Source organism: Vanellus vanellus (genome assembly GCF_965231255.1).
Source record: "Vanellus vanellus genome assembly, chromosome: 3".
NCBI classification, from domain to species: Eukaryota; Metazoa; Chordata; class Aves; order Charadriiformes; family Charadriidae; genus Vanellus; species Vanellus vanellus.
In genome coordinates, this window is record NC_138907.1 from 126,661,473 (window position 1) to 126,671,015 (window position 9,543).

Sequence of the window (9,543 nt, forward strand, 5' to 3'; positions counted from 1 at the left end):
TAAAAGAAATGTGTAGGGTTCGAGTAATATTTGCCTTCAATTACAGTAATTAAGTTGTCAGGACTTGAAGTCACCGAGGGAATGAGAAAATCCTTTCCTGGTTGGCCAGGGGGGTAATCGGCGTTCTGGGCGCAAGTACGTTTGACATGTCGGGGAGGGGAGGGAAACTGTTCTGGCTGGCATCCGCGGCAGAAAACCTGGCAGACCGTTTGTCGTTTTGCAATCCCGAGGTGTCCAAATGCTGCTGTGGGTAGGAGGAAAAGGAAAAGCAAGTGACCTGCTTAGCTCTGCTTTAGCGGGGCGTCTGGTTTTGACCCACGCTAACGCTGCTTGCGTGGGTTGGGAGGTGTATCTTGTTAAAAAGGCAGCGACCACAAGCGTAGCTCGGTCCGTTTATTCTGTGGATTCCGTCTTGTCAAACTTCTACTGCAGCTTCCAAATGTAGTCTATATGTATAGACGTGTGTGGATACACGTGCGGTTTTTTCCCCCCCCGGGTTCAACACCTCTTTGCAGACGTCTTTGCCAGAAGCCAAATAGTTTCAGTTACTTCGTAAACTTACCTGAAGGTACACTACAAGGTATTCCTACGAGAAAAGTACCTATTTTTTTATAAGCGCCCACACAAACATCACTGGAATCTCAAGTGCGGCGTTACTTTTGTTCCACTGGAATAGCTCTCTGGAAAGCAGATGTATGAGGAAATCGCTACTCCTGATGCATCGCTAATGACACAAATTTTTGCATTCCTGCTCCTGTGAGTAAAGGTGATGGGCGCAGAAGGAGTCAGACCTGCGAAACCTTACTCACAAACCCTAATAAACCCCGCTTCAGCTCGCAAGTTTAACGATGCCCTGAAGAGAGCCAGATCACTTATCTGCGCTATCATGCAATAACTGTAAAGCGTTGAGATAAGTGGTATTACATCTCCCAGTTTGCTGCCGGCCTTCACCCTGCGTATCACTTAATGCCGGTGAAAGTGGGTATGAAATATTACTGCTCTGATTTGGTTGCGTTTTATAGTCACTTCAGTTCACGTAACAAGACGCGCGGGCAGAGTGGATGCTCTCATCTACCCCTGCGTTTATGAATGGAAAAGCGGTGAAGCGTCTCTGTCATACTCGCCGCTTTTGCCGCGAGGGTGTGGATTGCCTCCCCGCTCACGAAGCGCGTTGTAGGCCAGGCGGTGGTCAGGTTTCTACGCGATTCTTACCTGCTCAGCTTCTCCCATCGAGGGAGGTGTGCGTACTTACCTGCCGTTCATACGGGGCTTTAAAACAAAGTTTTTAAAAGCAGTGTAAAATTTGGGACGTTTCCAAGAGTCATTTGTGACACTTGCCAAGCGGAAGAGTATGCCGCAATGATTTTTGAGTGCTTCGGTATCCGTGCAAACCAGTCTGAATTTCAGCTGCCTTTTTGGGCTGTGTATTTTGTATGTCACAGATAATTTAACAAGATACGCGTTTTCATCTTGTTGCGTTCGTTGCTTTTTCAGAGTCGATTCTCTTCATGCCGCGCATAACACCCAGCTCCGGAGCTATGCTTCGGGTTTTGTTTTATATTTACTTTCTAGACGCTAGACTCTCATAGATATTCACCTGCAGCGAGAGTTCAGCAGCTATTTATTTTGTGCATGCACAGGCCTTGTAAGATCCAACCTGCGATGTTGGTTTTGCCATCTGATAACGTATGATCAAATGGAGCGTGTTTAAATAACAACATCTAGGACACAACGACAGTAAACCAGCTCCGAAACAAACATTTCTTAAAGATCAGATAAGATGGAAGAGATGCATCGATGCCGGATTGCGCCGTAGATCATAAGTTCTCGCACTTCGCTGGAGAGGTATTCCAGGCATGGGATTTCCTTTATGCCACAGGCTAATAGATCGTACCGTGTTATTTTTCATGTCGTTTCATATCTTGTAGAGACATGCGCCTTCGCAAAGCGCGTGTAATACACCGAGTATGATAGTATTGTACATAACCTGCACGGGTTGCACAGGAGCGGGTAAACTGTAAGACATTCAACCCGACAGAGGATTGTCTTGTTCTCTGTTCCCTCGCTGCCTTCCATACTGCCACCTCTTCTCCCTACACCTACGATACCTTGTGCGTTAAGGGTTGCCTCTCGCTCCTGCCCAAGTCTACACTTTTACAATTCATTTTCAAAGCACCATATTGGGTTTTAATTTTTAATTTTTTTTTATTAGCGCGCAGAAAAAAAAAATAACCTTATGTTTAAAGCCGTTAGTTCTGACTCTCCCTCCCGCTCCTCTTTGTTCACCTGCAGGAGGATATGACCCATCCCGAGGCCCGGGAAGAGAAGCGGAGAAGCGGCTGGCTGCCTGAGCCTGCAGACGGTTACAATACAGTCAAGAGTGTTCTCACTGTACAGGAATATTTCGCCAAGCGCATGGCAAAACTGAAGGGATCCCAGACTGAAACAGAAACGAAGGTAGACCATTCCTGCCCAACGGCTGACGAAGCTTTGGAGCCTTCCGAAGAACTCAAAACCAAAGTCAAAAAGAAAAAGAAGAAGCAGAAGAGAGATGAGGCAGAGAGTGCAGAGCATTGCGAAAAACCAAAAGTGAAGCGATCTAAGATAGGTGGCTTGAATGGGAGGGAACTGGATGAGCGTCGCTCAGGGAAAAAGAAAAGGAAACATAAAGCGCAGCATGAAGAGGAAAGCGTTAGTTGTGACGAAAATGTGGGCAATGGAGAAATTTATACGGGAACATCTGATGGGGAAGACCTCAGCGTAGAGGACTCTGAGGCAAAGCGAAAGAAACGCCATAAAAAGAAACACAAAAGGCAGAAAGAGGAGACAGATGAGTGTATCGAAGGAGCGCAGAGAAAGAAAAAGAAGCACTGCAAGCACGTTTAACCATTTAAGAGTCAAGCTGGGACTCCTGAGGTGACTTGAACTTTAGAGGAGAAGTCTTTGTGAACGCACCAGCCAGGCGTCACGTCGGAACCCAGTCCTGAGCACGCTGCTCTACCTCCGAGACCACAGCCTGCGTTTAAATACAGCTCTTTCAAGGCGACACACGGTGACAGGCCAACGTGAGCTTCGGTGCCGTGTTAAAAGGGGCTCCACGCGTAGGGCCGAGGCTCCGCACGGCTGCGAAGCGACACTCGATAAATCACAGGTCGGTTTTGCCTCTGCCGGCGTGGCAGGCGCTCCGCCTCGGTGGCTTCGCGGGAGCGACGTTTTAACACGGCGGACCCTGTGCTGCCTTCAGCCCCGCTTCCCTCTGCTGTGACTTCGTCCAAGTCGGGTGACAGCAAGCGAAATCAGGCCTGGTTTTAACCGCTGTGGTTGAGACTGGGAAAGGCAGTGAATTATTATCCGCCGCTTCACAGTGACTGTGTTTTTCTCAATCCAGGGGGGAATAAAAAAAAAAAAAAAAAACAAAAAAACAAGTCACCCTACTACTGCCTTTATTATTAAAGCCACTCTTGTTTTCACTTGCGATAGCCCGGCTCTGCTTCTGGAAACAGGAGGGGTTTTGCAAAGCTGTGTGTATTTTTCCACTGATTTTTTGCAAAGTCGCGTCTGATTTTTTCATTGATCTCCTTTTACATCTAAAATGAATGCTGTTCCTTCCCGAAATACTTGTTCCAATTAAAGGCTTACACCGGAGTGTCAGTACTAAAGAATGAAATAAAAATACCTCCCTTTGTTTCCTGACCAGTTGTTAACTACTGTCCAGCAATTGTAACTTTGCAACAAAGCGAAAGGAGCTGTGCCTGTAGTAACCGTCTCTAAATCTTCGGTTCCCAGGCGGCATTCCGGTTACCTTCAGTGGTGCATCTGGAACTCAAAAAGTTGTCTTGGGTGCAGCAAAGTTCTCTGGGAATTTAGGAGACCAAACAGATTTTAAAAGCATGGCTGGTCGGTTGCATTGGTATTGCCATTTATATTGAAAATACATTGAAATCACATCGAAAGTCTGCAATTTAGATTTCTAACCAAATCAGAGCTTGTTTCTATTTGTAAAGCTGGAAATAAGCAGTGCTGAAACTCGGCAGCTGAAACACTCGGGCTGGATTTTGGCATCTCAGTCTCGCTCAGCTCAGGGGTGTCGGCAGAGGTGGGTGAGTTTGGGAGCGAAGCGGTGGAATGGGAAGAGGCATTCGCCATCCTCGAGTCCGGTTCTGCTGCTGCTTTGGCCACGGCAGATTGACAGCGCAGCCCTGCAAGGCGGCCAGTTTTCGTGGCGTAATCCGGAGTAGCTGACCAGAATTCAAATCCGTTAGCAGCTTGTTTGACTTTGAGTTTCATCAGCGTAAATCTAAAACATCCCCGTGGCCTCCTGCTCTGCTGAATGAAACGGGTGCTTTTTTTTTTTTTTTATATAGCCTCAGCTCAGTTGTGTTGCATTAACGTGGTTTGAAAAACACTGTCAAGATGCAGATGTCAATACGAAAAAATTTCTTTAAGCTGCCTTCATTGTCCTGTGGGAGAAATTTAGTCTGAAGTACACAGCCCACGTGGCTTCAGATGGTTTAGTTGCAGCTGAACTCTTCCTTTTTAAGATATCTTGGTTTCCCGGGCGCCTTTCTTGCCCTCAGGACGTGCTCATTCGTTGCAGCGAAATTCTTGCAGTTTTACTTATTGTAAGGGAGAGCGAGATGCCTTTCTCCGCGTTTCACGCCGGCGTGCCGGTTGTTTTTAAACCTTGCGGCATTTGCTTTTGGGTGCTATACAAATATTGGCCATTATGGTGCCGCTGGGGCTGGGCTTGTTCCCCGGCTGCCTTACGACGAAACGCCACTCAATACCGCGGCGTTGCTACAGAGTTGTGCGTAAGCTCCGTGCTGGGGGTGAAAAAAAATAATCTTCTCCGTGGAAGAAGACAGCAAAATAATTTTTCACGTTACATTGAAGCTTCCCAAGTTTTGTAGGTGCCCTTCAAAGCAGCCTTTCGAATTTCACCCCAAGTTTGGATTTTCGTTTGTTAGCAGAAGCCGAAAGCTCGACCGGTTCCAATGATGGGTTGGTTTTTTTTTTTAAGTCTTAAAGCAGCTAAACTTTACAATCTCTCTGGGATTTCAATTTAAAAAGGTGCTAGGCGAGGAGTAGGGTTTCTTTCTCCAAATACTGCTGGGCTTGCTTGTTTGTTCTCCGTATTAATCTGCCGTGAGTTTCTGCGTGCTGATTCTGCGGAGCGTTTGGCCGGGTTCCAGTGTTAGTTATGGAAAGAATAAAACCGGGAGTAAACCTTTAAATTGATGGCGTTACCACAATTAAGCGCAGCCTAGCTAGGGTTTAAATCTGGCTCGGGTGGAAATACCCGCTACAAACAGAAGATTCCCCGTTTGTACAAGAAGGGGGAATTTCCCTTTATCCCGGGAAATGTAGGGTTTTCGTGTGCCTCGGGCTCAAAGAGAAGGAGCCTGTGCAGAATATGGGTTGTAAGGGGGGGTTGGGGGGTGGGGGGAATCATACTGGCTTGACATTTGAACCCAGCAGTTCACGTTGGCGCTCCGCTCTGGGTGTGTTAGTGCTCAGCCAACGTTGCGCTACTCGACAAAGAGCCCCTTCTTACCAGATACTGTCGGGTGAAACGCAGGATTGCGACGAAAGGAACGTGTCTCAAAGTAATAAATCATTTAATTTTATTTTTTTGTTTGTTTGTTTATAGTGGGTTGCGAGTCCAGTTTTAACCAAACTCTGGTTTGGCAAGAAAGTCTTTTGTTCGAAAGCAGAAGAAAAAGAATTACGTCATTACCCAAATGGTGAAATGAGCAGAACGTAAGCACAAAGAAATGACTGGGGTTCATTTCCCTGAAAAGAAGACTTTTAAACAGCAGGGTCTTTTGTTATATACTCGTCCGTTGAACTCGCACATCGCAGCAGCGACTTACGTATCTCCAAGTGAAATTACCCAGAAACTAAGCAAAATGAGAGTCGCCGCTCTGCTTTTACTTCCAAATGGCGAATGATGCACACCCAGCATAGATATTAAAATGTTTTCAGTTCTGGTCATCCCGGGTCACCAGTGACATAGATGAAAATTTTCCTTTTCGCGCTGGGAGCCTTACGCAGGTGATGGTTTCTCGGGAGTTGTTTCCCTTCTCCGCAGGTATAGTGGTGTTCTTCGCTTTGAGCCTCGAAATTGTGTGTCGGTGCGAAGGCTGCTACGCGCCACGCTACGGCATTTGTGGTTGTGAGTTTGCGCACGGCGATATATACGCTGACTTCTGTGCTTGTCCTTACCTGCCAAGCACCCAGCTGCATCCTAGAAAGGAAGACGCCATGGAAGAGTACTCGCTGACCAGCATCGGATCAAAGTCTGCGTGAGCTTTATGGGCTTCAGCTGGTTTGATCTTGCTGCGTCCGACTCCTCGGAACCCTCCTTCCAGCCAAGGATGGGACATGGCAACCCAGATGTGTGGAACAGGCACCGTTCCTTGGATTTCTTTCCGAGAGGTACTACTTCCAGTGCTTTACGCCCAACCAGCGTGAAGCAGAAGGAACAACCAGGGTTATTTCAAGGTACAGATGCGTGATACTATTAAGTGCAAATTTCAAGACAACCCATGAAGATTCCCGAACCTTGTATCCTTACGTCTACGTGAAATTCAGTCCTTTAAGTAGCATCCGAGACACGGCTGCTTTGTGAAACTTAAGAAGCGCTCTTGGGGACCCGTCCACTTCAGCGGCGCGTTCCATTCCTGCCATTTTCCTTTAAGCCAAAGGTAGTCCTGGTGCTGACTCCTTTCAAATGATCAGCTCTCGGCAAAGAAAATTAGCTGAAGGCACCGATGTAATTAACCAATTTTCTCTTGTTTAAGCACCCAAGATTGACGTTCTTGAAGCATCCCCCTTCAAAAGGCACAATTTACGTCATGGAACCTCCCAACCTGCCGGCGTTAAGAGGAGGAAGGAAGCTCCAAGAGGAGAGGAAAACCGCACAAAGCCTATTGGAAACGCTGCATAGCATCACGCCTGTCTTAAAAAAAAAAAAAAAAAAAAAAAAAGATCTTATAATAGCGTGTCCTCAAACAGCGTGAGGAGTGCTGACATCTGAGGCGGTCCTTTGCTTCATTCCTCCCCGTTCCTGGGCAGTACGGGCTTTGCTACGCGAAGGGTTTAATAAATCTCATCCACCCGGTGTTCGTGGACGAGGATTGGAGCTCACGGAGTACTCGGACAATAACCACAGCTCCGGCCCTGTCCTGGACCGGGATAAGCAAACTTGGGATAAGCAAATTTTTAGTGATGTGGGGACTGGTGAAAACTGGTAAAAAAATAAAAAAACTTTGGCGGTGGCAGAAGTGGGAAGGTGGTTCCAATGCCAAATTGACGCTCGATTTCGCAGCAAGTCGGGACTTAAAATTCGGCTTCTGAGTCACTCAAAGATATATTTTTTTTCTTCTCTCAATCCATTTTTATCCGTTTTAAAGCGCGAGAGGGAAGTTTTGCTAGTCCCTTTTAACCTAAAGGGACCATTTAGTCTTTCAACCTAAAGGGACTATTTAGTATTTTAACCCAAAGGGACCATAATATATTTCTTTTTTAACTGTTAGAGCTGCATTTTAAAAATAGAGCAGAAGCGTTCAACGCGACGAGAGTGCGCGCGCTGAAAATTTTAGCAACTTTGTTTGTTCCTTTGGTTTTTTTTGGTCTACGTCGTTCGCTGCGGGGCTGTATAAGGCGAAAGCTCTGGTTTCTCCTCCTCGGATATATAACTGGTCCCAGTAGCGATCCCTGGGGAAAGCCCGGTGGCCCCGGGGAGGACGGGCAGCGGGGCAGGGTTGGGTGGGAGCCGCACCGCCGAGAGCCGGCTCTTCTGCTGGGCACCCCCAGCTGCCTCTGCAAAAAACCGCCCCGGGGAAACGAGAGCTTCATCAATAATTAAGGAGCAGGCGAAAAATTGAGCTAATTTAGGATTTGCGCTTTCTCACGCCTTTTAATGTCTCTGAAGCGGGAGTCGGGAGGGGGGATGAAAATAGACCCGCCGGTTGCAAGCCGAGTACAACGCCAGGTGTCGGATCCAGGCCAAAAAGGGGATGTTTTTATAAAGAACGGGGATGGTCTCGCCTCTTCTGCGGCGCGAAAGCCGGGTTCGGTCAGGGATTTTCTGCCTGACCCCATGGGAGTTGCTGCCGCTGTTCCCCGTCCGTGAAAATGGGGAGAACAAAGGTTTCTTCCACCCTTTGTCTCGCTCGGTCTATTTTAGCTTGGAGCTTTTTAGCCGTAATTTCCCCGCTCTCGAAGCCCTGGGAGAGCTCTTGCTTCTTCCTGTGCCCCAGATACAGGTACGCGTTCCGCCACAGTGGGGAAGGTAAGCAGAAAAAGTAAAAGAGGAGGTTTGATTTTCCCCACCCCACCCCACCCCCGACTGCTGCTAATTACCCTGATAGGGTCGCAATTAAATAAGTGGCATTTTCACATGGCCCCAGCCGCCTTTATGTAATGCGGAGCTCCCTCCAGGACAGGTTTAACCAGCGTTTGAGGTCGGGTGCAGGATGAAACCCGTCTCACTAATGCAACCAGAATGCCGGGTGCTAAAGGAGAGGGGGAGAAGGGGAAAAAAAAGTGGGGTTTGTTATTATTATTATTATGCCAGGTGCTAAAGGAGAGGGGGAGAAGGGAAAAAAAAGTGGTTTCTATTATTATTATTATTATTATTATTATTATTATTATTATTATTAGTGGTGGTGGTGGTGTACCAGCATTTGAGGTTGGGTGCAGAATGAAACCTGTCTCACTAATGCAATCAGAATGACGGGTGCCAAAGGAGAGGGGGAGAAGGGGAAAAAAAGTGGTTTTCATTATTATTATTATTATTATTATTATTATTATGCTGGGTGCTAAAGGAGAGGGGGAGAAGGGGAAAAAAAGTGGTTTTCATTATTATTATTATCATTATTATCATTATTATCATTATTATTATTATTTTTATTTTACTGTGGCGTAGGGGCCCTTAGGAAGGTGCTGTCTTCCAGCCTGGGAGAAAAATCCAAATAAGAACTATTTTGCGGTATTTTTGCCCTGCGACCGCACGGGAATCCCAGTGCGCGTCTCCGGGGGGAGCGGGGCAAAGTTGTGAAAAGCCACACGAGTTTTTCCCCCCCCTTCCCCCCTCCGCCGTACCTGGGGGAGATCAACCCGCATTACCCCCCACGGCGGGGAGGGAAGAGCGAGGACCGGGAGGACCCGGTGAGCGGCTCCGAGAGCCTCCGGGCACCGGCGGCAGCGGCGGGAGGTCGAACGCGGGTCCCATCCCTGCTCAGCACCTTATCCCCCCCCCAACCCCCGGGAGCTTTCCTCCCATCCTTGGGAAGGCGGTGCGGGATGGAGGCGCTGCCGCCCGTCCTGTAATAGGGCTCCAGTGGAATTCATCTGTTCCTTTTCTTTTCCCTTGAGGGGGGATGTATTGTCCTACTACTACTAAAAAAAAAAAAAAATGTCAGGCCTCGAGGATGGAGGCCCCGGAGTATAAATATCATCATTATTATAAAAATGATGGTGATTATTATAAAAATGTTGATGATTATTAGAAAAGTGATGATGATTCTTATAAAAATG

General features: G+C 47.4%; 1 protein-coding gene across 1 annotated transcript in view; it reads left to right on the forward strand.

Annotated features, from left to right (window-relative positions):
* The window catches only part of PINX1 (PIN2 (TERF1) interacting telomerase inhibitor 1), a 71,088-nt gene extending 67,243 nt beyond the window's left edge, over positions 1–3,845 (forward strand). The window contains exon 7 of the mRNA XM_082480804.1: positions 2,293–3,845. Coding sequence (XP_082336930.1) covers positions 2,293–2,886 — 594 coding nt within the window. The 3' untranslated portion in view covers positions 2,887–3,845. The remainder of the gene's footprint in view (positions 1–2,292) is intronic.
* Positions 3,846–9,543: the final 5,698 nt, after the last annotated feature.